The sequence below is a fragment of the Salvelinus fontinalis genome, chromosome 12, assembly GCF_029448725.1.
Source record: "Salvelinus fontinalis isolate EN_2023a chromosome 12, ASM2944872v1, whole genome shotgun sequence".
NCBI classification, from domain to species: domain Eukaryota; kingdom Metazoa; phylum Chordata; class Actinopteri; order Salmoniformes; family Salmonidae; genus Salvelinus; species Salvelinus fontinalis.
Window position 1 is genome coordinate 30,057,468 of NC_074676.1, and position 27,908 is coordinate 30,085,375.

Here is a 27,908-nt window from a genome sequence, read left to right on the forward strand (position 1 = left end):
AACGTTCTTTAAAAAGTTTTACTCTAACTTTAGGGAAGTTAGACTATTGGCTGAGCTCTAAACTCATATGGAGATGGCTACTGTGCTCCTCTTGAGGGTATTAACCTGCATTGCAGATGTCTAGGCAGCGCTCTGCCTGATCAATCATTGTTACGCTGGCCGATTTATTGATTGTTTATCTTCTGTTCTATTTTCCTACTCTCAGACATTGTTGTATACTGATTTCAGACTGTACTTATGAAACAGTGATACTGTTGAGTCCTGGTATCAGCTTGTTGCTGTGCCTGTCTGTACGTGTATACAACAGATGTGGTTTTCCCAAATGTGGATCTTTGAAAATAAAATGTCTCTCTTGCATACCTTGCTACATATTTCCTCTTTGGGTAAATCCATTTGAATTCAGTCACTTTTTGACAGCACCCCTTTTGATTTGAATGAAACCTTCCATACATATTTGCCCATTGTAGAAGGGCTCAGAGAGTGACTTTTTGGACCTGAATGCCAAAACAAGAGATGAAGGTGCTCAAAGTTGACCTATTTTGCATACTCACCATACCATGAGACATCCATGTCTTCATCACTGGAAGAGATAAACGGTTGACATTGATCTAGTTAAAAAGCTTACAAACAGGGTTGTTGAACTATCTTTTGTATTGAAAATCATTTTTTTTACCTTAAACGTCAATGATCAAATGTTTTAAATATTTGCATATGTTGTAGCTTAAACCCTATTTTATATAATCTGAAGTTGTTGTGTTGTGCCCGCCATCGGTTGAGACAACATGCTCTTGAATACAGGGTTTTTAAATCAAAAGGAGGGATGCTGTCAAAAGGTGATTGAAATCATATGTATTTACCTCTGTCTTGCTCCTTATCTCTCTTTTATTAGTGTGAAGATGGTGCTGCTGTGGACTGCTGGAGACATCTTCAAGACGGCATACTTCGTGATGAACGACAGCCCATTTCAGTTCTGGGTGTGTGGGGCCGTCCAGATCCTTATCGACGTAGCCATCCTGCTGCAGGTGCTTTACTATGGACAGGACATCGGAGTCAAACTGGGCTGAACCCTCATAACCTTCTCATGCACACATGCTCTTAATCAAAACTTGTGCCTTACATGTCTATTTTTTTTTATTAGATAGAGAATACCAGAGAGTGTATGTTTTTCTCTTTGAGGCTATTTATTTGTTTTCATGGGTCATTTTTTGTGGTAGTTACTGATCGGTAGCAGAGCAGCCAGGCACTGTGTGTTTGTGTGCGTGTAAATGTGTTTTTGCTTTTACTATCCTTGTAGGGACCAGAAGTCCTAACAAGGATTGTAAAACAAAGAAGGAATTTGGACAAGTGGGGACATTTTGTGTGTGGGGGTGACTCCATTGTGTTTTTAAGATTAAATATAGACATATGTATGTGTTTCTCAGTGTGTGTCGCCATGGGCATTCGTGACACTTAGGAGCAGGGAAACGCCACAGAATGTACACATTAAAGTATATCTACAGGAAGCATAGGCCACATTCATCTCTCTAAAACAGCTATTTCTGGACAGTTTATATATGCTTTGTCTTACCATAACAGACGGGAGGTTTCTACTCACCAGGAAGAACTGCCTTTGACTCAGAGGGAAAGGAGAATGAACTGTATTGCAAAATTGGATACTTGGTATCACAGCTATCTAAATCAACAATTCTCCATTCTGTCTTATCACCCACATACAGCATAATTATCTAAGGATCCATTAAAACATACTGTTAGTCTTGGATTTTTCCTTTAAGCTTTGCTAACGAGTACTCCTGCCATACTGAAGACGTTTCAATGGTCAGTTGTGAGGGAACATTGTAGAATAAATTGTTATGGTATTCTGAGTCTGGTCATTTAGAGAGAAAATAATGGAGACTTCCCGGCTCATTTAGTCTGTGGTCACATCAGTGTCGGTCGTCAATTTCATGCTGTTTAGTTTTACTGAGAGTTATCTGAGATGACTGAGCTGTGTCTTTTGGTTGGGAACAGCTTTATTGTCATCAGAGGGACATTTCGTTTTCTCTCATTTGACGCCAGTCATGACCATCACAGTCCTCATAAATGGTTTAATGCTATAGAGACCCTGCTGAAATGAAGAAAGAGATAGATGAGATAGATGGATGATCAGCTGAATGAACGTCTGTGCCTGCCTGTCTTCCTAAATGTGACCTTTATGCATGGCCAGTCTATATGTGGCTGTGGCCTCCCAGGGCTGAGACTGTGACAATAATTTGCGTGGCTAATGTTTGCACAGCATGCAGAAAGACCCCCGCCCCATTAGGTTTCCCATCAGTAGCTGACAGCCCTTCCTGCCTCTGCTTGGCAGTGTGAAGCTGAAATCCAGGGCAGATACAGGTAATTGCCAAAATAAAGGAAACCCCTCCAAAAAAGTGTCTTAATATGGTGTTGGGCCACCACGAGCCAGAACAGCTTCAATGCACTTTGGCATAGATTCAACAAGTGTCTTGAACTCTATTCGAGGGATGCGACACCATTCTTCCTCGAGAAATTACGTAATTTGGTGTTTTGATGGTGGTGGAAAATGCTGTCTCAGGCACTGCTCCAGAATCTCCCATAAGTGTTAAATTGGGTTGAGATCTGGGGACTAAGATGTCCATGGCATATGGCTTACATCGTTTTCATGCTCATCAAACCATTCAGTGACCACGTGTGCACTGTGGATGGGTGCATTGTCATCCTAAGGGAGAATAGCCATGGTAGCCAAAATAATGGCCTGCCCAGCATTTCTATACAGGACCCACACCTGTGTTTAGGCACCTGCTTTCAATATGCTTTGTATCCCTCATTTACTCAAGTGTTTCCATTATTTTGGCAGTTACCTGTAGATTGCCTGTAAAAAGTGTGTGATGCCATCCTCCAGATAAAGAAAATAAATGTAGGCTTGGCTTGAATTCTATTCATTTCAAGAGGTGTTCATTTAGGTAGCTTAAAGGACCATACTCAAATCTAACGAATGGGCGTGTTCCTCTGCCAAGGTGTTGCTGACGCCGCCAGATCTTACAACGCCTGGAAAGGTATTATATGTATCAGCTAACCACATCATATATTATAGCAATCTGTCAGTCGATAACACAGTCAATGACTTGGCATCAAAACACTGGTTGATGCATGCAATATCTAAGCAGGGGAACACGACCAAAACCTACCCCCAATCCCCAAATGATTTGATTCTGCATTTTTATGACCTGTATGTTCACATGGTTTTATTGTTTATAAGTATACTTGGCAAAAACAATGACATTATTTATCATCATTCGTATATTGCCATATTATAGTCAGTACAAGAAGGCTTCTTGTGTTGTTTTCTTATTGCGTCTGTATCCTATCAGTTGCTTTCTTGTGATGTTTTCCCATAAGCTCAGATTTTCTGTGTGTTAATGTGTTCCTCCCTATGTTTAATATACTGGGTCCGGCTAGCCAGCCTTGTATTCCCCAGGAAATGAGGATAACCCTTCCAATGACAATCTATCAAACAACTCTTTATAGAGTATATGTTTTTGCCTTTAAACTTCAAACATACTGAGAGTATATTCATTGTTTTTAGATATGTGTTTGGGATATGTCCACATAGATAAACTATGTGCTTCGTGTAGATGTCAGCTACTGTCAAAATGTTCCCAAAAAACACACATCTCAAGACTTTTATCAAACGGTGCTGTAATTACAGTTTGGTTGTAAAAAAAATGTTTTACAGATGAGATATCTGCATGGATAAACACTGTTTTAAGTTTTAACATCATAAGATGTACTTTCAAAATTGTGAGCTATGCCAAAGCTAAAACTACATAGGAAATAATATATAAATGTGTTTTGTTGTAAGATCAGTTACTGTCCAAGTGGTCAAATTTAACAAAGTCTGTTGTAGGAAATAAAATTAAAGTGTGTGTCACGTTCCTGACCTATTTTTATGTTATTTTGATTATGTTTAGTTGGTCAGGGCGTGAGTTGGGGTGGGCATTGTATGTTGTGTGTGTTTGGTTAGTCCATGGGTGTTGTATGTGTATGGGATAGTGTTTGTTAGGTTGTCTAGTTATGTCTATGGCTGCCTAGCCTGTTGGGGATGGGGGCGCTGTTTAGACTATTTATGCTAATTTGGCTAATTTTTTAAACGGCTTCCCACAAAATCCTTGATCGTACAATATGCATATTATTATTATTATTGGATAGAAAACAGTCTATAGTTTCTATAGGAGTTGAAATTTTGTCTCTAAGTGGAACAGAGCCCATTCTACAGTAATTTCCCTGACATGGAGTCAGATTTCAGAAATGTTGGCCACTGTTCTGAAGTCAGTTAAAAGGGCACTGTCGTTGCTATGACTATACGGACACTTCTTACGTCTTCCCCTGGATGCCTTTACGTGATGACGATTCCAACGGGGTCGATTGCGCGTTCACAGGCCCTACAAATGAAAAAACCCTGAAGCTAGTCATTCTTTGGGAGCTGCGTCATGAGCCTAGAGGACACCGGCGCGCACCTGTTCCAAGCGTTAGTTTAGCCTGTTATATTTCTCCGGTCATCTTTTCACTCGTTATAGGAGTTAAAAACATCATAAAGTAGTTAATTTAAAGCGTTTTATAGCAATTTATATCCGTTTAGTGCGATTTTGGGACATTTATTTTTGCAACGATGTGAAAAGTTGGGCACGCTTTTCAGTTCATCCCGAACGCAGTTGACATTTCCACATGGCAAGAGGACAGCTTTCCACCAAAAGACGATTTCTCCCAAGAAAGGATCCTTTGCCCAAGATACTGATGGAAGAACAGCTCAAGGTAGGACATTTTTATTATGATAAATCGTGTTTCTGTCGAAACATTTTAGTGGCTTAGGACGCCATGTTTTTTGACGTAGCTTCGCTTGGCGCAAACTGTATTGAAAAGTAAGGATAAATTAAAAAATGTAATAACGCAATTGTATTAAGAATTAAATTGTCTATCAATCCCTGTCCACCCTATATTTTTTAGTCACGTTTATGAGTATTTATGTATAAGAGTAGATCACTGTCTAAGTGGCGCAAGGACATTTTCTGACCAGCTGAGCTACATTTCACATTGTCTAACCATGATTTTGGTGGCTAAATATAAACATTTTCGATCAAACTCTATATGGATTGTGTAATATGATGTTACAGGAGTGTCATCGGAAGAATTCTGAGAAGGTTAGTGAAAAAATTAATATCTTTTGGCGATGTTGACTTTTATCGCTCACTTTGGCTAGAATCAATGCTGGGCTGCTAATTGCTATGTGCTAAGCTAATATAACGATTTATTGTGTTTTCGCTGTAAGACACTTAGAAAATCTGAAATATTGTCTGTATTCACAGGATCTGTGTCTTTCGATTCGTGTATGCTGTGTATTTTTACGAAATGTTTGATGATTAGTAGTTAGGTAAACACGTTGCTCATTGTAATTATTCTAGTCCATTTGTGATGGTGGGTGCAATTGTAAACTATGCCATATACCTGAAATATGCACTTTTTTCTAACAAAACCTATCCCATACCATAAATATGTTATCAGACTGTCATCTGATGAGTTTTTTTGTTGGTTAGGGGCTATAAATATCTTAGTTTAGTCGAATTGGTGATGGCTACTGGTGTTGGTGGACAAATAAAAGATGGTGGATTATGCTAATGTGTTTTTAGGTAATAGATGTACATCTTTACATATTGTGTCTTCCCTGTAAAACATTTTAAAAATCGGAAATGTTGACTGGATTCACAAGATCTGTGTCTTTCATTAGCTGTATTGGACTTTAATGTGTGAAAGTTAAATATTTAAAAAAAATATTTTTTTTGAATTTCGCGGCACTGGTTTTTCAGTGGGGGGGGGGGGGGGTGTGCCGCTAGCGCCACGCTGATCCTAGATTAAATTGGGTCTCAATCAGAGACAGCTGTCATTCATTTGTCTCTGATTGGGAGCCAGATTTAAGGTAGCCATAGGCAGTAGGCTTTTGTGGGTGTTTGTTTCCTGTGTTAGTGTTTGGGCCACACAGGACTGTTTGAGGTTAGTCACGTTTGTTGTTTTGTATTTTGTAGTGTTTTCTTGTGTTTTACATTAAACATGTACAATTACCAATCCGCATTTTGGTCCGATCCATGCTCCTCCTCGTCTGAGGAGGAGAACGACATTGACAACCTTTACAGAAACACCCACCACAACAGGACCAAGCGGATTGGAGCCGGAGGAAAGGAACTAAAGCAATGGAGAGAAGAGGGATGGAGTTGGGAACAAATATTCAACAGAGAAGGACCCTGGGCTAAGGTTGGTGTGAATCGCCGCTCTCGGGAGGTGAAGAAGGCAGCCACAGCCCAGGAGCGGTGGATTGAGGAGGCAGCACGTATGAGAGGCTGGAAGCCCGAGAGGCTCACCCAAGAATTTCTTGGGGGGGGGGGGGCTAAAGGGGAGTGTGGCGAAGCCGGGTTGGATACCTGAGCCAACTCCCCGGGCTTGCCGTGGAGTAAGAGGGCGTCGTACTGGTCAGACACCGTGTTATGCGGTAAAGCGCACGGTGTCCCCAGTACGCGTGCTTAGCCCAGTGCGGGCTATTCCACCTTGCCGCACTGGGAGGGCTAGGTTGGGCATCGAGCCGAGTGCCATGAAGCCGGCCCAACGTATCTGGTCTCCAGTACGTCTCCTCGGGCCGGCGTACATGGCACCAGCCTTACAGGTGGTGTCCCCGGTTCGCCTGCATAGGCCAGTGCGGGCTATTCCACCTCGCCGCACTGGTAGGGCTACGGGGACCATTCAACCTGGTAGGGTTGGGGAGGCTCGGTGCTCAAGAGCACGTGTCCTCCTTCACGGTCCGGTATATCCGGCGCCACCTTCCCACCCCAGCTCAGTACCACCAGTGCCTACACCACGCACCAGGCTTCCAGTGCATCTCCAGAGCCCTGTTCCTCTTCCACGCACTCTCCCTATGGTGCGGGTCTCCAGCCCGGTGCCTCCAGTTCCGGTACCACGCACCAGGCCTGGAGTGCGCCACGAGAGTCCAGTGTGCCCAGTTCCTGTTCCCCGCACTCGCTCTGAGGTGCGTGCCCACGGCCCGGTGCCTCCAGTTCCGGTACCACGCACCAGGCCTATAGTGCGTCTCAGCCGGCCAGAGTCTGCCGTCTGCCTAGCGCCAGAGCCGTCCTGCCATGACCAGCCGGAGCCGTCCTGCCATGACCAGCCGGAGCCGTCCTGCCATGACCTGCCGGAGCCGTCCTGCCATGACCTGCCGGAGCCGTCCAGCCAGGACCTGCCGGAGCCGTCCAGCCAGGACCTGCCGGAGCCGTCCAGCCAGGACCTGCCGGAGCCGTCCAGCCATGACCTGCCGGAGCCGTCCTGCCATGACCTGCCGGAGCCGTCCAGCCAGGACCTGCCGGAGCCGTCCAGCCAGGACCTGCCGGAGCCGTCCAGCCAGGACCTGCCGGAGCCGTCCAGCCAGGACCTGCCGGAGCCGTCCAGCCAGGACCTGCCGGAGCCGTCCAGCCAGGACCTGCCGGAGCCGTCCAGCCAGGACCTGCCGGAGCCGTCCAGCCAGGACCTGCCGGAGCCGTCCAGCCAGGACCTGCCGGAGCCGTCCAGCCAGGACCTGCCGGAGCCGTCCAGCCAGGACCTGCCGGAGTCCCTCAGCCCGGACCGGTCGGAGTCCCTACGCCCGGACCTGCCGGAGTCCCTCAGCCCGGACCTGCCGGAGTCCCTCAGCCCGGACCTGCCGGAGTCCCTCAGCCCGGACCTGCCGGAGTCCCTCAGCCCGGACCTGCCGGAGTCCCTACGCCAGGACCTGCCGGAGTCCCTACGCCCGGACCTGCCGGAGTCCCTCAGCCAGGACCTGCCGGAGTCCCTCAGCCCGGACCTGCCGGAGTCCCTCAGCCCGGACCTGCCGGAGTCCCTCAGCCAGGACCTGCCGGAGTCCCTCAGCCAGGACCTGCCGGAGTCCCTCAGCCAGGACCTGCCGGAGTCCCTCAGCCAGGACCTGCCGGAGTCCCTCAGCCAGGACCTGCCGGAGTCCCTCAGCCAGGACCTGCCGGAGTCCCTCAGCCAGGACCTGCCGGAGTCCCTCAGCCAGGACCTGCCGGAGTCCCTCAGCCAGGACCTGCCGGAGTCCCTCAGCCAGGACCTGCCGGAGTCCCTCAGCCAGGACCTGCCGGAGTCCCTCAGCCAGGACCTGCCGGAGTCCCTCAGCCAGGACCTGCCGGAGTCCCTCAGCCAGGACCTGCCGGAGTCCCTCAGCCAGGACCTGCCGGAGTCCCTCAGCCAGGACCTGCCGGAGTCCCTCAGCCAGGACCTGCCAGAGTCCCTCAGCCAGGACCTGCCAGAGTCCCTCAGCCAGGACCTGCCAGAGTCCCTCAGCCAGGACCTGCCAGAGTCCCTCAGCCAGGACCTGCCAGAGTCCCTCAGCCAGGACCTGCCAGAGTCCCTCGTCCCGGTGCTGCCCCTTGTCCCGGTGCTGCCCCTTGTCCCGATGCTGCCCATTCAGTTAGGTGGGTTTAGTTGGAGGGTGGTCATTGGGTGGGGGATACGGAAGCGGGGAGTGACTATGGTGGTGTGGGGACAGCGTCCAGAGCCGGAGCCACCACCGTGGACAGATGCCCACCCAGACCCTCCCCTAGACTTTTGGTGGTGCGTTCGGAGTACGCACCTTGAGGGGGGGGTTATGTCACGTTCCTGACCTATTTTTATGTTATTTTGATTATGTTTAGTTGGTCAGGGCGTGAGTTGGGGTGGGCATTGTATGTTGTGTGTGTTTGGTTAGTCCATGGGTGTTGTATGTGTATGGGATAGTGTTTGTTAGGTTGTCTAGTTATGTCTATGGCTGCCTAGATTGGGTCTCAATCAGAGACAGCTGTCATTCATTTGTCTCTGATTGGGAGCCAGATTTAAGGTAGCCATAGGCAGTAGGCTTTTGTGGGTGTTTGTTTCCTGTGTTAGTGTTTGGGCCACACAGGACTGTTTGAGGTTAGTCACGTTTGTTGTTTTGTATTTTGTAGTGTTTTCTTGTGTTTTACATTAAACATGTACAATTACCAATCCGCATCTTGGTCCGATCCATGCTCCTCCTCGTCTGAGGAGGAGAACGACATTGACAACCTTTACAGTGTGTATCTAGGAAATGCTTGTATTTACCCAAACATTCGTTCTTATAAACCATTCATAGCAACACCTGGTCATTTGTCAGATTTCTGTAAGATGATGTGTGTACAGAGTGAGGCGACTGCCAAGTATTTATTTGTGTCGGTTTAATGAGAGTAGGAATACCTGCCTGTGAAACACTGTTCAAATCCTATATTCCAAGCCTCTTCTCCCTGTCATGGTGCAGATGAACTGGGAGATGAATATTCATTAAGAAGCTTCTTCTCCACTCCTGGGTAATGTATTACCATAGCTCCCTATAGGTCTATGTAGAGGAGGTCCAGGGGGACCGTATGTCCAGGAGGAGATTGGTAGAACATGAAATATTAAAACCTGAGGGAGGGAGGGTCTCTAGATTACAGATGAGATATGTCTCTCCTTTCTAATATTCTACATGTTCCGCACTTCTAGACAGGCTCAGCCATTAATGATGCTGTGTCACATTGTCAATGCTGGGTAATCATCTTTGACTCTGGGCCGAGGTGTGCAAGTGTGGGATAGGGGTATTTGATATTTTATTAGGATCCCCATTACCTTTGCAAAAGCAGCAGTTACTCTTCCTGGGGTCCACATAAAACATGAAACATGACATAATACAGAACATTAATAGACAAGAACAGCTCAAGAACAGAACTATATAAATTTTAAAAAGGCACACGTAGCCTACATATCAATACATACACACAAACTATGAAGGTCAAATAGGGGGTGTTGCTTTATCTGTTTTTTAAACCAGGTTTGCTGCTCATTTGAGCAATATGCAATAATGTCTCTATATAATACTGTACACTTTCTTGAATTTGTTCTGGATTTTGGGATTGTGAAAAGACCCCTGGTGGCATGTCTGATGGGGTAAATGTGTGTGTGTCAGAGCTGTGTGCATGTTGATTATGCAAACAATTTGGAATTTTCAACACATGTAAAAAGAAGAAGTGATGCAGTCAGTCTCTCCTCAACTCTTAGCCAAGAGAGTCTGGCATGAATAGTATTTATATCAGCCCTCTGATTACAATGAAGAGCAAAATGTGCCGCTCTGTTCTGGGCCAGCTGAAGCTTAACTAGGTCTTTCCTTGCTGCACTGGACCACACGACTGGACAATAATCAAGAATAGACAAAACTAGAGCCTGCAGAACTTGCTTTTTGGAGTGTGGTGTCATCTTTACAACTATTGAATCTATATGTTTTGACCATGACAGTTTACAATCTAAGGTAAGGCCAAGTAATTTAGTCTCCTCAACTTGTTCAACAGCCACACCTTGTTGACCAGATTCAGCTGAGGTCTAGAACTTAAGGAATGATTTGTCCCAAATACAATGCTTTTAGTTTTAGAGATGTTCAGGACCAGTTTATTTCTGGCCACCCATTCACTACTATTTTTCCCGTCTGAGATTAAGTTTGGAGTGGAAAAATAATCTTCTGTGTAGAGATTTATGTTTGTATTAACTGGCTGTTACAGGTGGTGTCCCACAGAAAATGTAGGCTACCAGAGTGCAGTGTGTATTTATCACAGAAAAAGGCTAGATGTGTCATATTTCAAGAGGACATTGCGGTTGTGTCCGAGTCAGTAAGCAAGATGGAAGTAAACAGCTAAGCAAAACAAGACTTAGTGACGGGTGGATGTGGTTTTTTGATTGGAGAGATGTGGCTTGGGGCTAAGATACTGCTCTTTCTACTCTGAAAGGAAATCAAGGACTTAGAGATTACCTCAACACTAGATATGGGAAGCGAAATGTAGTAGTTGCCTGGCTACTCAGACTCCTTGCTCAGGCCAAACACTCCGCCACGCCCACAACATCAGTTTCCTCTCCAGAATGAGTCTGGATTTGAGTACCTACCCCAACCTTCACCGAATGTAAACACATTCGGGAACGTCTGATTGGTACAGAAACTGATGAGTTGGGCCAGAACCAGAACACACGTTGGTAAAGTGGCGATTTGACAATGTGTCATTGGCTTTGATACTCTGATTGGTTAGAGATTACTTTGTTTCGTATACTGACCCTTGTGCACCTCATCATAACAAACTACTTCAATGATGGCAGTCTTAGACTAAAGTATGTAGTGAACAACAGAGCAGTGGAACAATTTAGTTTGAGTCATCAGGATAATGCAGAAGTATTTTGTCATGCAACACATTCTGCAGGCGACTCTTCTCCAGGCCATCAACTCAAATCAAATTGTCTATGAAGTTATGTGACGAACAAGGCTGTCTTCTCCATCGCCGTTCCCCATTTCATGTTCACTCCTCCAGGCATGTTAACAACTCTGTAATAACCTGAAGATCCCACCATCTACCATTTATTTACCAGGCCAACCACCCCTTAATAACCCATTACTGCCTGGCCCTGGGTAATGAATGACGTGGGCAGACACAGTGGATGTGGGGAGGTAGAAAGGCACAGGAGTCATACATTTAAACCTTCCTAAGTGCCCCTCTCTCTGGGCCCGGGCTAAATGACTCAATATGTTAGTGTAATGAGAAGGGCCATGCGAGAGGCTGGGAGAGAGAGGGTGAAATATCTGCCCTGTCACTGGACTGCAGCTGCTCGCCTGACTGGAACGTTGGGGTTGTTTCCCATAAGTTTCCAGGATTCAAGGGGAGGTGGAAGCCATGCATTTTTCTCCTTATTACTTTAGCTTTCGCTGCTCTTTTTTCCTCGTTGGTATGAAAGGTCACGCGTCGATCCACGCACACCAGCTGTTTCTCCCTGCAAAGACAAAGTAGAGCAGCAATCTTAGCAGACAGGGAAGTTGCTCTTGCTGAAACCCTCACACTGTGCTCCACTCCTTCATCTGCTCAGTAGAGCTTTTCCCTGAAGAGGAGAGACCACTAAGGCTTTTCTCCTTCATACGCCATGTCAACGCCTCATAAATGCATCCCCTAAGCAATTAGCCCTGAATTAGATTGAGGTCAATTTCAGTGATTCCCAGAAGACTCCATTCCATTGTGTTTCAGTTTTTGTGTAACATTTTAATCAATTCCAATTTCTCTCCCACAGATTCCAATTATTTTTCATAAATTCAAATTCAAATTGAACAACCTCTAATCGGGCGGTTAAACATACCACTGTGACTCCATTGTGATGTGCGGAATATTAATCTGGTACAGGACCTATTTCTGCTCTCAGGTAATTATAACTCCCATTCATGCACTTTATAAGTTTATGATGCAGCACAGGCCTCCCTCTGCTGCACAATTCTCCCCCTGTAATAAAAAAAGAGCAGTTTAGGAATTTGAGCATGGAGGTGATGCATATATCAATGTAACTGATATGGGTCATAACCATCACCAGGCTGTGAGTATTTCACTCAAACGGGAAGCAGGGAAATTCCTGAGAGTCATGGCTGTCACAGTCAATAGGATCCAAACACCCTTACTGTGGGACCAGGGAGGTAAAGGAGCAGAGGGGTTGGCTGTGAATTTTTGTCTGATAATTTACTGCTGTGTATTTTGGGTTTGATCAGTAGGTTTCTGCCAGTGCCAGGAAACATGTGATGCACAAATGTTGGTGATGCTCTTGAGATGTCCTCTCTTCTATAGCCCTGAGAAACTGGCATGGGACGGTGTCAAGGGCTTGCTGGGAAAACTCCTGAACTCTTCACGTGCCCAATGCCAAAGTGGTCTTTTTACCCCCTTATACACCTCTCGCTAATGGAGAATAATTGCACATGCTACCTATCTAACACACACACACACACACACACACACAAACACTGCCTTGCTTTAACCTCTGTAACAATGACGTGTCAATAATTATGGCATACTGTGTGTCATTTGTATTGAAAAGGCAGTTCCCCCTTCACTCTTCCCGCTGATGTTTCTGGTCCCAAGAGGAAACATACTAAGATGTAGTTAACATGATTTGGTTCTTCAGAGCAGGTCCTTTGTAGTTAATGCATTGGGAGCATGTTTGTTAGTAACGATGGATAGGCAATTTCATTTCTGTGCTCTTAACTTACATCAAGTTAATGGTATATTGAAATAGAATATTAATTGAATACTACTGACAGGCTTCCAATCAAATCATATTTGAGTTTGTCCTCTGTGACAATGTGACAGGTCTGTGACAGTTCAGTGTTGGACTTTGTGTACAGTATATTGTGGCTATGTATGAATAGCCATATTAACATATATTAATTTTGTTTTTTTACATCAATAATTGTATTTTTTATTTTAAAAGTGTAATTTTTTATATAAAAAAATATATGATAATGACCTTCATGGGGGCGGGATTACATGCTCCTACATACAGTCGCTAGTGAAAGTCTACACACCCCTTGCAGTCTTCACATTTAGCTGCCTTAAAATGTCATCAAAATAATATTGATATAAAATGTCTCACAAGTACTCCTTTAGAAAAGATAATGTCTCAGAAGTCTTCCCTGACCCTAATTTTGTCATCTGAACACACTCTCTCCATCCACAGACTTAATCATCCAGTGTCTTCACACTGTGGCTCAAAGTCACAGTAACAGCCAATCAGTGAGAAGAGGGATGTCTAGGTTGCCCCTCTCCCACCACTGCATTATTTTACTAAGCATACAGTCGCTAGTGAAAGTCTACACACCCCTTGCAGTCTTCACATTTTGCTGCCTTAAAATGTCATCAAAAAAGGAATTACTTTTTTTTCTGTAGATCTACACAACTTACTCCTCTTTTCCAAAGTGAAATAAAAATTCTAGATATTTTCACATTTAAAAAAAAGTATTTATCGATAACAACAATTCACATTTTTTATATTGATAATTGGATTATTTATATTAAAAAAATAATATGGAAATTACCTTCATGGGGGCGGGATTACAATTGCATGCTCCTACATAAGGTCGCTAGTGAAAGTCTTCACACTTCTTCACCTTTTCCTATAGATCTACACAACTCCTCTTTTTCAAAGTGAAAGAAAATTAAATTGCCTCAAAACATTTAATTATCGCAATAAACAATTCTGTTTTATATAAATAGTGTTTTGATATAAAAAAAAAAAATATTACTCCTTTAGAAAAGATAATGTCTCAGAAGTCTTCCCTGACACTAATTTTGTCATCTGAACACACTCTCTCCATCCAGAGACTTAATCATCCAGTGTCTTCGCACTGTGGCTCAAAGTCACAGTAACAGCCAATCAGTGAGAAGAGAGCTGTCTAGGTTGCCCCTCTCCCACCACTGCATTATTTTACTAAGCATGTTTGGGGTGACTGCTGTCACAAAGCACCTCACCTCACCCTAAACCCAAACTGTACAGTAGGACTGCAGTGCATCAATTTTAGATTGAATCCCAACCACAACACTGTAGGACTGACAGGCACAGCTGGCATGTAGGATAAAATAGTCTGCTATTGTAAGTAGGGTTTTATTCTCCTCTGTTTGCAGGATGCCGCTGAAGGGCCCTGCCCTGCTTTAGGGAGCAGGTCGCCTGTCATCTCGGTGGCCATCTGCTCCCTAACACCTGCGGAACACAGCGTGCCAGACAGGGGCTTTAGCCCAGGAATTTTACACCACTCCCCATCCTGCCTACCCCACCTAACCTCCCGCTAGCTACGATATCAGACATGCCTGATGTCCATCTATGCAGTACTCTCTCTTTAAATGGTCAGACTCTCTTTTTCCACTACCTCATCCCGTGTGACTTTTCTCCTTTTTTGATAGGCTAGAATGACTGCAACACACATACATTTTAGGGAATGCACGTGGGCATGCAACACACACACACTCACACACACACACACACACACACACACACTAGACCGAAGGTGGGAGGAGATTTTCCTCCCCTCACCTGGGTTTTGCTAAAAAGAGACATATTTTCTCCAGTATTACTCACCCTTTATGGCCCTTTTATCCCAAGTGTGAATTATTAACCACTCTGATACACACAGGAAAGAGGGAATCAATGCTGCTCCAATAGTGCAACTCTCTTCAGTTTTTGAGGAAACTTTATTTGTTGTTTTAATGTGACAGAAGTCCATCTATATATGTATTTTGTAGATGGTTAAGTTTTTTGGGCCTACAGTGCCTTCAGAAAGTATTCACACCCCTTGACTTTTTCCACATTTTGTTGCGTTACAGCCTGAATTAGAAAATGGATTAAATTGAGTGTCTGTGTAATTGGCCTACACACAATACCCCATAATGTCAAAGTGGAATTATGTTTTTTGATCAAATTTAAAAAAGAATTAAACATGAAAAGCTGAAATGTCTTGAGTCAGTAAGTATTCAATCCCTTTGTTATGGAAAGCCTAAATATGTTCAGGAGTACAAATGTGCTTAACAAGTCACATAATAACTTTCATGGACTCACTCTGTGTGAAATAAGAGTGCTCAACATGATTTTTGAATGACTACGTCATCTCTGTACCCTCAGAGGTCCCTCTGTCAAGCAGTGAATTTAAAACACAAAGTCAAACACAAGGACCAATGAGGTTTTCCAATGCCTCGCAAAGGGCACCTATTGGTAGATGGGTAAAAAATAAAAAAGCAGACATTGAATATCCCTTTACACATGGTAACGTTGTAAATTACACTTTGGATGGTGTATCAATACTCTCAGGCACTACAAAGATACAGGCATCCTTCCTAACTCAGTTGCCGGAGAGGAAAGAAACTGCTCAGGGATTTCCCTCAGAGGCCAATGATGACGTTAAAACAGTTTAACCTTTTACGGGGGCAGCCCGACACCGGTACACTTATGACAACATCCAGCTCAAAGTGCACGGCGCGAAATTCAAAATCTATTTTTTTTTAATATTTAACTTTTACACATTAACAAGTCCAAGACACCAGATGAAAGGTGCACATCTTGTGAATCAAGCCAACATGTCCGATTTTTAAAATGTTTTACAGGGAAGACAAAATATGTAAATCTATTAGCTAACCACGTTAGCAAAAGACACAACTTTTTCTAACTCCATCAGTTTCTTACTCCATCAGGTGCTATCACAAATTCTATATGAAATAACATCATAAAATGGGTCTTACTTTTGCTGATCTTTCATCAGAATGTTGAAGAACGTGTCCTCTGTCCAGATGAGTCGTTGTTTCGATTCAGAATGGCAAATGTCCCTCTTCAATTAGCATTGGCACTAGCGTAGTGGCATAAATTTCTCCAACATAAACACAGTCAGAGGACGGAACACGGCAAAACTCCCGAATAAAGTTTCAATAATCTGATTAAACTATATTGAAAAAACATACATTACGATGATATGGTCACATGTAGCAAAAAAAATTCGAAACGGAGACGTTAGCCGTTCGTTACCAAGGCAAAACAGAAGTCCATCCCACTTCCTCCAGAGTACCGGAAGTGGACGGTCAGGACAAAGAAATAGTTTTTTTTCCACCACAGAACAAGATGAGCAGAAAAATTTCTTCTCTGACATCCTCTTTACACCAATAGGAAGGCGTATAGATTGTCAGCAGACTCCTAAGTGTTAAGACCATGTATAGGCATCAAATTGAAAAGAGCATCGATTTCTGACATTTTACTTCCTGGTCAGGAAAAGTGCTGCAGAAGGACTTCTGTTTCACTCAGAGAAATAATTCCAACTCTTTTAGAAACTAGAAAGTGTTTTCTATCCAAAAAGAATAATAATATTCATATTGTACGAGCAAGATTTGAGTAGGAGGCCGTTTGAAATGGGCACGATTTCACTGGCTACTCAACACTTTGCCTTGCAGCCATAAGAAGTTAATGGCTGTGATAGGAGTAAACTGAGGATGGATCAACAACATTGTAGTTATTCCACAATACTAACCTAATTGACAGAGTCAAAAGAAGTAAGCCTGAACGGAACACAAATATTTTAAAACATGCATCCTGTTTGCAACAAGTCACTAAAGTAATACTGCAAAAAATGTGGAAAGGTAATTAACTTTTTGTCCTGAATACAAAGTGTTATGTTAGGGGCAAATCCGATACAACACATTACTGAGTACCACTCTCCATATTTTCAAGCATAGCGTTGGCTGCATCATGTTATGGGTATGCTTGTAATTGTTAAGGACTGGGAGATTTTCAATATAAAAAATAAACAGAATGGAACTAAGCGCAAGCAAAATCTTAGAGGAAAACATGGTTTAATCTCCTTTTCACCAGATACTGGGAGATGAATTCACCTTTCAGCAGGACAATAACCTAAAACACAAGGCCCCTTTCCCTTTCCTTTCGAAATATACAATGGAGCAGCAGGTAAATTCACTGGGGAAGCCAAGCCAGGGAAAAAAAATCACATTACAACCTATGTGTTGCTGTTTGTTTTATAACCTGTTTATTCATATGCCTTGCCGCTATGATATATAGGCCTAAGCCCGAGACAATAAGAAGACAGTGGCAGAATAAATTCACCTTTGTTTCATCACAAAACCAAAGAGCAACATGTGTCCGGTGAAGTCATGTTTCCTACATTTTCGGACTAATAAACAACTATTGCTTTAGAACCACGAAGTTACCGCAAATCGAAATGAAAGCAGGAACTGCCTCAACTATTACAGCACCATTTCAACTTTAACATTTCAACATCATCAAATCACCTATGCTTAGTTTAATAGTGACAACTAAAAGATACCAAAAACTATTTAGTCCAATCAATGTAATATAGATATGATGTGGCTGTCCATGGTACTGATTTGTGTGTGTGTGTGTGTGTGTGTGTGTGTGTGTGTGTGTGTGTGTGTGTGTGTGTGCCAAGTAGAAAAAACATGTTGACGCACACAACTTGTAGAAAAACCCAATGCCATCCTCCTCTCTTTCATGTTGCTGAAATGGTCTATGACTCTGTCATACATTACACGCTTTTAGGTTTTGTTGTCCTAGGCTACCTGTCTAAAATGCTTGCTCACTAGCCTAACTCATGGGCAATGATGCGCCAGGCCAGCTAGTTAAAATTTGTTACTACACTGAAAAAAAATATAAATGCAACATGTTAAGTGTTGATCCCATGTTTCAAGACCTGAAATAAAAGATCCTAGAAACTTTCCAGACGCACAGAAAGCGTATTCGTGTAACGATTCTCGTTAGTGGAAGGAGAGGAGAACCAAAATGCAGCGTGGTAAGTGTTCGTCATATTTTAATAATAACCGAACACGACAAAATACAAAAATAACAAAGTGAAATATAACGAAAACCGAAACAGTCCTGAATGGTGACACAAACACAAAAACAGGAAACATACAAAGCAATCTATGGTCAGAGCGTGACAGTACCCCCCCCCCCCCCCCCCCCCAAAGGAGCGGACTCCTGCCGCAAAACCTGAACCTATAGGGGAGGGTCTGGGTGGGCATCTGTCCACGGTGGCGGCTCTGGTGCGGGACGTGGATCCCACTCCACCGTAGTCTTAGCCCACTTAGGTGGCGCCTTTGGAGCGGCGACCCTCGCCGCCGACCCCGGACTGGGAACCCTATCAGCGGGCCACGAATAGACGGGAGACTCCGGCTGCGCCGGAGTGACGGGCAGCTCCTGACTGACGGGCGGCTCAGGCAGCTCCTGACTGACGGACGGCTCTGGCAGCTCCTGACTGACGGGCGGCTCAGGCAGCTCCTGACTGACGGACGGCTCTGGCAGCTCAGGACAGACGGGCGGCTCTGGCAGCTCAGGACTGGAGGGAGACTCCGGCTGCTCCGGACAGGAGGGAGACTCTGGCTGCTCCAGACTAGAGGTCGTCGCTGGAGGCTCCGGACTAGAGGGCGACGCTGGAGGCTCCAGACTAGAGGGCGTCGCTGGAGGCTCCGGACTAGAGGGCAACAATGGAGGCTCCGGACTAGAGGGCGTCGCTGGAGGCTCCGGACTAGAGGGCGTCGCTGGAGGCTCCGGACTAGAGGGCGTCGCTGAAGGCCCCGGAATAGAGGGCGTCGCTGGAGGCTCCGGACTAGAGGGCGTCGCTGAAGGCCCCGGACTAGAGGGCGTCGCTGGAGGCTCCGGAATAGAGGGCGTCGCTGGAGGCTCCGGACTAGAGGGCATCGCTGGAGGCTCCGGACTAGCTTCTTTCGTTGGAGGCCTCATGCCATGGATCCTCACCGGAGGCTTCGTGCCATGGATCCTCACCGGAGGCTTCGTGCCATGCATCATCACTGGAGGCCTTGTGCCATGGATCATCACTGGAGGCTTCGTGCCATGGATCCTCACTGGAGACTTCGTACCATGGATCATCACTGGAGGCTTCGTGCCATGCATCATCACTGGAGGCTTCGTGCCATGCATCATCACTGGAGGCTTCGTGCCATGGATCATCACTGGAGGCTTCGTGCCATGCATCATCACTGGAGGCTTCGTGCCATGCATCAACGCTGGAGGCTTCGTGCCATGGATCATCACTGGAGGCCTCGTGCCATGGATTATCACTGAAGGCTTCTTGCCATAGATCATCACTGGAGGCTTCTTGCCATGGATTATCACTGGAGGCTTCTTGCCATAGATCATCACTGGAGGCTTCTTGCCATGGATTATCACTGGAGGCTTCTTCCCATGGATTATCACTGGAGGCTTCGTGCCATGGATCATCACTGGAGGCTTCGTGCCATGGATTATCACTGGAGGCTTCTTGCCATGGATTATCACTGGAGGCTTCGTGCCATGGATCATCACTGGATTGCATTTTATCAATGACAATTTGAATGCTCACAGATACCGTGACGAGATCCTGAGGGCCCATTGTCGTGCCATTCATCTGCCGCCATCACCTCATGTTTCTGCATGATAATGCACAACTACATGTCGCAAGGATCTGTACACAATTTCCAGATGCTGAAAATGTCCCAGTTTGTCCATGGCCTGCATACTCACAAGACATTTCACCCATTGAGCATGTTTCATTTCTAGCTCGACGTGTACGACAGCGTGTTCCAGTTCCCGCCGATATCCAGCAACTTCAAACAGCCATTGAAGAAGAGTGGGGCAACATTCCACAGGCCACAATCGCCTGATCAACAGCCTGATCAACCCTATGTGAACTGGCTAATGGCGCCGGAGGGGATGGCTACCGTTTTACAAACCAACTGTGCAATTTTGTGTTGTTTTGCATTGTTTATAACTTATTTTGTACATAATGTTGCTGCTGCCATCTCCTATGACTGAAATACAGGGGGCGGGGTGCCTTGTTTGAATTCGTCGGCGAGTGGGTAACCCGCCTCTACCATCCGTTCTATTGGCCAATGTGCAATGACTGGAAAATAAACTGGATGATCTTCCGTTCGAGACTATCCTACTAATGTGACATTAAAAGCTGTAATATATTATGTTTCACCTAGCCGTGGCTGAACAACGACACGGATAATATACAATTGGCTGGGTTTTTCTTGCATCGGCAGGACAGAACAGCTGCGTCTGGTAAGACGAGGGGTGGGGGTGTGTGTCTATTTGTCAATAACAGCTGGTGCGCGATGTCTAATATTATGGAAGTCTCGAGGTATTGCTCACCTGAGGTAGAGTACCTTATGATAAACTGTAGACCACACTATGTACCAAGATATTTTTCATCTATATTTTTCGTAGCTGTCTACCAAACTAATGCAGGCGCTATTACCGTACTCTGTATAAGGCCATAAGAAAACAAGAAAATGCTCATCCAGAAGTGGCGCACCTAGTGGCCGGGGAGTTTAATGCAGGCAAACTTCATTTCTACCAGCATGTCACATGTGCAACCAGAGGGGGAAAAAACTATAGACCACCTTTACTCCACACACAGAGATGCATACAAAGCTCTCCCTCGCCGTCCATTTGGCGAATCTGACCATAACTCTATCCTCCTGATTCCTAAATACAAGCAAAAACTAAATCAGGAAGTACCAGTGACTCGCTCAATACGGAAGTGGTCAGATGACACGGATGCTACGCTACAGGACTGTTTTGCTAGCACAGACTTGAATATGTTCCAGGATTCATCCAATGGCATTGAGGAGTATACCACCTCAGTCACCAGCCTTATCAATAAGTGCATTGACGACGTCGTCCCCACAGTGACCTGCCGCTTTCAAGGAATGGGACACTAATCTGGACGTTTATAAGAAATCCTGCTATATCCTCAGATGAACCATCAAACAGGCGAAGCATCAATACAGGACTAAGATTGAATCCTACTTTTATTTTTTTAACCTTTATTTAACTAGGCAAGTCAGTTAAGAACAAATTCTTATTTACAATGATGGCCTACCAAAAGCAAATGGCCTCCTGTGGGCAAGGGGGCTGAGATGAAAAAATTTAATATAGGACAAAACATACATCACAGCAAGAGAGACACCACAGCACTACAGAAAGAGAGACCTAAGACAACATCATAGCATTGCAGCAACACATGACAACACAACATGGTAGCAACACCACATGACAACAACATCTTAGCAACACAACATGGCAGCAACACAACATGGTAGCAGCACAAAACATGGTACAAACATTATTGGGCACATCAACAGCACAAAGGCAAGAAGGTAGAGACAACAATACATCACACGAAGCAGCCTCAACCGTCAGTAAGAATATCCATGATTGAGTCTTTGAATGAAGAGATGGAGATAAAGATGTCCAGATTGAGTGTTTTTGACACTCATTCCAGTCGCTAGCCATACACCCAAGTACTTGTATAGACATCAAGAAAGCCAGTCAGTTGATTATTGACAAGTTTTTCAAACACTTTTGATAAACAGGGCAAAATAAAAATTGACCTATAACAGTTAGGATCAGCTTGATCTCCCCCTTTAAATAAAGGACACACCGTGGCTGCCTTCCAAGCAAAAGAACCTCCTCCAGAGAGTTCAGAGAAAAAGAAAAAACAGGTCAGCGATAGGATTGGCGATGCTAGTGGCTGCAAAATTAAAGAAGAAAGGATCTCACCCAGATGTTTTTTGGGGGTCAAGTTAAGGAGCTCATTTAGCACCTCAGACTCAGTGACTGCCTGCAGGGAGAAACTTGGTAGCAGGAAAGAGGGAGGCGCATCGGGGCTAGTCACATTAGAAAGGGTGGGAGATGAGGAAATGTTGTATGGGCAATGAGGCATGGCTGAGTCAAATAGGAATCTTTACTTAAATTCTTGTTAAAACTTCTTTGTGATAGGGGGCAGCAGTTTCACTTTTGGATGAATTGCGTGCCCATAGTGAACTGCATCCTACTCTGTCCCAGATGCTAATATATGCATATTATTACATATATATAATTATTACTATTGGATAGAAAACACTCTGAAGTTTCTAAAACGGTTTGAATGATGTCTGTGCGTATAACCGAACTCATATGGCAGGCAAAAACCTGAGAAAAAATCCAAACAGGAAGTGAAAATTCTGAGAGTGGTCGATGTTAAAGTCATCGCCTATTCAATTCCCTGTAATATATGGATCTGTTTGCACTTCCTACGCCTTCCACTAGATGTCACCAGTCAGTAGAACGTGGAATGAAGCTAATGCTGTGTTGTGGGACCGGATGGGAGATGTTTGAGTCAGTGGTCTGGCAGAGTGCCAGTTCTTGGTCACGCACTTTCCTCATGATATCGCCATGCGTTCCATTACTTATAGAGACTGAAAAGAATACTCTGGTTGGTACGTTATTGGATATACAGTATATGATAACAACATCCTGAAGATTGATTCTCTACTAAGTTTGACCAGTTTATTAGACTTGTAATATAACTTTTTGAAGTTTTCGTCCGACGTTTGCCTGCATCTGCGAGAGAGTTTGGACACGTGTACTACACATACTAGCAAAATTAGCTAATTGGACATTATAATGGACATTATCGAACAAACCAACGATTTATTGTGGAACTAGGATTCCTGGCACTGCAATCTGATGAAGATAATCAAAGGTAAGGGAATATTTATGATGAATTTCGTATTTCTGTTGACTCCAACATGGCGGAGAAATGTTATTTATATTTGAGCGCCGTCTCAGATTATTGCATGGTGTGCTTTTTACGTAAATTTTTTTTTTAAATCTGACACAGCGGTTGCATTAAGAACAAGTGTATCTTTAATTCTATGTAAAACATGTATCTTTCATCAAAGTTTATGATGAGTATTTCTGTTATTTGGCTCTCTGTAATTACTCCGGATATTTTGGAGGCATTTCTGAACATGGCGCCAATGTAAACCAAGATTTGTGGATATAAATATGCACATTATCGAACAAAACATAAATGTATTGTGTAACATGATGTCATATGAGTGTCATCTGATGAAGATGTTCAAAGGTTAGTGATTCATTTTATCTCTATTTCTGCTTTTTGTTACTACTATATTTTGCTGGAAAAATGGCTGTGTTTTTCTGTGGCTATGTACTGAGCTAACATAATTGTTTGGTGTGCTTTCCCCGTAAATCCTTTTTGAAATCAGACATGTTGTCTAGATTCACAACATGTGTAGCTTTAATTCGGTGTCTTTCATGTGTGATTTCATGAAAGATAGATTTTTATAGTAATATATTTGAATTTGGCGCGCTACATTTTTTCTGGATTTTGGCCAAGTGGGACGTTAGCGTCCCACATATCCTAGAGAGGTTAATCTAACTGCAATTTACAGTAGCTATTACAGTGAAATAATGCCATGCTATTGTTTGAGGAGAGTGAACAGTTTTGAACATGAAAAGTTATTTTAAGCTTTCTGCCATTATCAGATATATCAATGTCCTGGGAAATGTTCTTCTTACTTACAACCTCATGCTAGTTGCCTTAATAACCTACGTTAGCTCAACCGTCCCGCAGAGCACCCACCAATCCTGAAATAGTTAATTAGCCTACTTAATATTCTGATCCGTCCAAAGTCTGTGGTGTATGTGTAAGTGCGTGTGAGCTACAGGCGAGCAAAAGCTCAGGAGAGAGGGGGGAGTGTGGCGGGGGTACCTGTACCAGACAGGGGGAGACAGGCCAGGGCAGTGTCACGACTTCCGCCGAAGTTGGCACCTCTCCTTGTTTGGGCGGCGTTCGGCGATTGACATCACCAGCTTTCTAGCCATCGCCGCTCCATTTTTCATATATCCATTTGTCTTGTCTTGTTTTCATACACACCTGGTTTTCATTTCAGCAATCAATCTACTTGTATTTAACTCTGTTTCCCATCATGTTTTGTGTGTAATTGTTTTCATGTCAAGTGATGTTCGTTAAGCGCTTTACTTTATTGTTCTGTTTTTTGAGCTTGTTTGTTTTTGTTGTGCTCCTAGTTTGGAACTATAATAAAGTGCGCTCTATTTATCATACTCTGCTCTCATGCATCTGACTTCGCCTTCATACACAGCCTGACAGAATTACACAGCGATTGAATGGAGTCAGCAGGATCAGGCACCCCGGTTAGAGGAGTCGAGGAGCGCGTCCAGGAACATTCGGCCGTGCTGCATCATCTTGGTGCCATGATGGATCGCGTTGTCCCGACCATGGACCGCTGGGAGAGACAGGAGGTCTCTCCAGTGCCTCAACCAGCACAACCGGGGTTGTCTCCACCCGTTCCATCCGGAGGGGATTCCAGGGGGAGTATGATGGGAGTATGATGCAACGGCAGCACAGTGCCAGGGGTTCTTGCTACAACTGGACCTCTATCTGGCCACTGTGCACCCAGCTCCCTCGGGAGGGGAGAGAGTGGCCGCTCTCGTCTCCTGCCTCACAGGAAGAGCGCTGGAGTGGGCAAACGCCGTTTGGAGAGAACGAGACACGGCTCCAGACAACTTTGAGGATTTCACCCGTCGCTTCAGGGCCGTCTTCGACAGTCCACCCGAGGGCAGAGCGGCGGGGGAGAGGCTCTTCCATTTGAGACAGGGGACGAGGAGTCCCAGGACTTCGCCCTTGAATGTCGAACATTGGCCGCCGGAGCAGGCTGGAACGACAGAGCCCTCATCGACCACAATAGATGCAGCCTACGAGAGGACGTCCGACGTGAGCTGGCCTGCAGGGATGCCACCATTACCTTTGACCAACTGGTGGATTTGTCCATCCGGTTGGTTAACCCGCGGACGTCCAGAAGGGCTCTGTTGGTTCCATCATTCAGCAACCCCGCTCCGGTGCCCATGGAGTTAGGAGGTGCAGCGCATAGAGAGACGGGAGGAGGAGCCATCACGTACGCCATCTGTGGCCGCAGAGGACACACTGCCAGTCGGTGCCGTGTTGGTTCCTCTGGGAGTTGAGGCAACAGGCAGGGCACTCTGGCATCACCCCAGGTGAGCTTGCACCACACTCATCCAGAGTTCTCTGTTGATCAACTGTTTGTGCCTATTTGTTTCCCTGAGTTCTCCCCACATTCCCAGCATAAGGCGCTCGTCGATTCAGGCGCAGCTAGGAATTTTATCGACAGAGAATTAGCCATTAGGTTAGGGATCCCCATTTTTCCTATAGTTAGACCCTTTCCGATACACGCTCTAGATAGTCGACCATTAGGGTCCGGGCTAATCAGGGAGGCCACCATCTCATTGGCCATGGTTATGCAGGGGAATCATGAGGAGAGAATCTGTCTCTTTCTCATTGACTCACCTGCATTTCCTGTGGTACTAGGCCTAACCTGGTTGGCTCTGCATAATCCCACTATTTCCTGGCAACAGAGGGCTCTCACAGGGTTGTCACGAGAGTGCTCAGGGAGGTGTGTAAGGGTTTCCATTGGTGCTACTACGGTGGAAATTTCAGATCAGGTCTCCACCGTGCACATCCCCCCAGAATATGCTGATTTGGCGCTTGCCTTCTGTCTATTACCACCTCATCGACGGGGGGATTGTAAGAAATCTCGTGGCAGACGCTGCGCTTCCCAGGAGTCACGTGTATCCCCTGTAGCAAGCAGAGACGGTGGCTATGGATACATATGTCTCTGAATCCCTGCGTCAGGGGTACATTTGGCCCTCTACTTTACCTGCCTCCTCGAGTTTATTCTTTGTGAAGAAGAAGGATGGAGGTTTACGCCCGTGCATTGACTATCGAGGTCTCAATCAAATCACGGTGTGGGACAGTTACCCGCTACCTCTTATCGCTACGGCGATTGAGTCATTCCATGGGGCGCGCTTCTTCACGAAACTGTATCTCAGGAGTGCGTATAACCTGGTGTGTATCTGGGAGGGAGACAAGTGGAAGACAGCGTTCAGTACCACCACAGGGCATTATGAGTACCTCGTCATGCCGTACGGGTTGAAGAATGCTCCATCAGTTTTCCAATCCTTTGAAGACGAGATTTTCAGGGACCTGCTCGGGCAGGGTGTAGTGGTGTATATCGATGACATTCTGATTTACTCCGCTACACGCGCCAAGCATGTGTCCTTGGTACGCAAGGTACTTGGATGACTGTTGGAGCATGACCTGTATGTCAGGCCGTCTCCTTCCTAGGGTATCGCATTTCCACATCAGGGGTGGAGCTGGAGAGTGACCGCATTTCATCCGTGCGTAATTGGCTGACTCCCACCACGGTAAAGGAGGTGCAGCGATTTTTAGGGTTTGCCAATTACTACCGGAGATTTTTCCGGGGTTTTGGCCAGGTTGCTGCACCCATTACCTCATTGCTGAAGGGGGGTCCTGTCAGGTTGCAGTAGTCGGCTGAGGCGGACAGGGCCTTTGGGCAGCTAAGAGCTCTGTTTACTTTGGCCCATTGCTGGCCCATCAGGATCCCTCTTTGGCGTTCATAGTGGAGGTGGACGCGTCCGAGGCTGGGATAGGAGCTATGCTCTCACAGCGCTCGGGCACGCCACCGAAACTCCGCCCCTGTGCTTTCTTCTCGAAGAAGCTCAGTCCAGCGGAGCGTAACTATGATGTGGGGGACCGGGAGTTGTTGGCTGTGGTTAAAGCGTTGAAAGCTTGGAGACATTGGCTTGAGGGGGCTAAACACCCTTTCCTCATCTGGACTGACCACCGCAACCTGGAGTACATCTGGGCAGCGAGGAGACTGAATCCTTGTCAGGCAAGGTGGGCCATGTTTTTTACTCGTTTTGTGTTTACCTTATCCTAAAGAACAGGTTCCCAGAATAAGAGGGCAGAATGCACTGTCCAGACTGTATGACACAGAGGAGCAGCCCACAGATCAGACTCCCATACTCCCGGCCTCCTGCATGGTAGTGCCGGTCGTGTGGGATCTGGATGCGGACATTGAGCAGGCGCTGCGTACGGAGCCCGCTCCCCTCCAGTGTCCCGTTGGGCGTAAGTACGTTCCGTCTGCTGTCCATGACCAGTTGATCTCTTGGGCCCACACGTCTCCCTCCTCTGGTCACTCGGGGATCGGTCGGACGGTGCGCTGTCTGACTGGGAAGTACTGGTGGCCCACTTTGGCAAAGGATGTGAGGGTTTATGTTTCCTCCTGCTCGGTGTGTGCCCAGTGTAAGGCTCCGAGACCCCTGCCCAGAGGTAAGTTACATCCCTTACCCGTTCCACAATGACCTTGGTCACATCTGTCAGTAGATTTCTTAACTTCTTACCGCATGGATCCCTTTAGCTGGATAATTTTCGTAAACAACCGCTGAATTGCAGAGCGCCAAATTCAAAAATAATACAAAAAATATTTATAATCATGAAATCACAAGTGAAATATACCAAAACACAGCTTAGCTTGTTGTTAATCCACCTATCGTGTCAGATTTTGAAAATATGCTTTACAGCGAAAGCAATCCAAGCGTTTGTGAGTTTATCAATCACTAGACAAAACAGTAAGAACAGCTAGCCCCAAATTAGCTTGGTCACGAAAGTCAGAAAAGCAATATAATTAATCGCTTACCTTTGATAATCTTCGGATGTTTGCACTCACGAGACTCCCAGTTACACAATAAATATTATTTTTGTTCGATAAAGATTCGTTTTATAACCAAAAACCGCCATTTGGTTTGTG

At 45.3% G+C, this 27,908-nt stretch overlaps 1 protein-coding gene across 1 annotated transcript in view; it reads left to right on the forward strand.

Annotated features, from left to right (window-relative positions):
- Positions 1-4,091, forward strand: part of LOC129867130 (solute carrier family 66 member 2-like) — a 95,835-nt gene extending 91,744 nt beyond the window's left edge. Inside the window, exon 5 of the mRNA XM_055940326.1 lies at positions 890-4,091. Coding sequence (XP_055796301.1) covers positions 890-1,064 — 175 coding nt within the window. The 3' untranslated portion in view covers positions 1,065-4,091. The remainder of the gene's footprint in view (positions 1-889) is intronic.
- Positions 4,092-27,908: the final 23,817 nt, after the last annotated feature.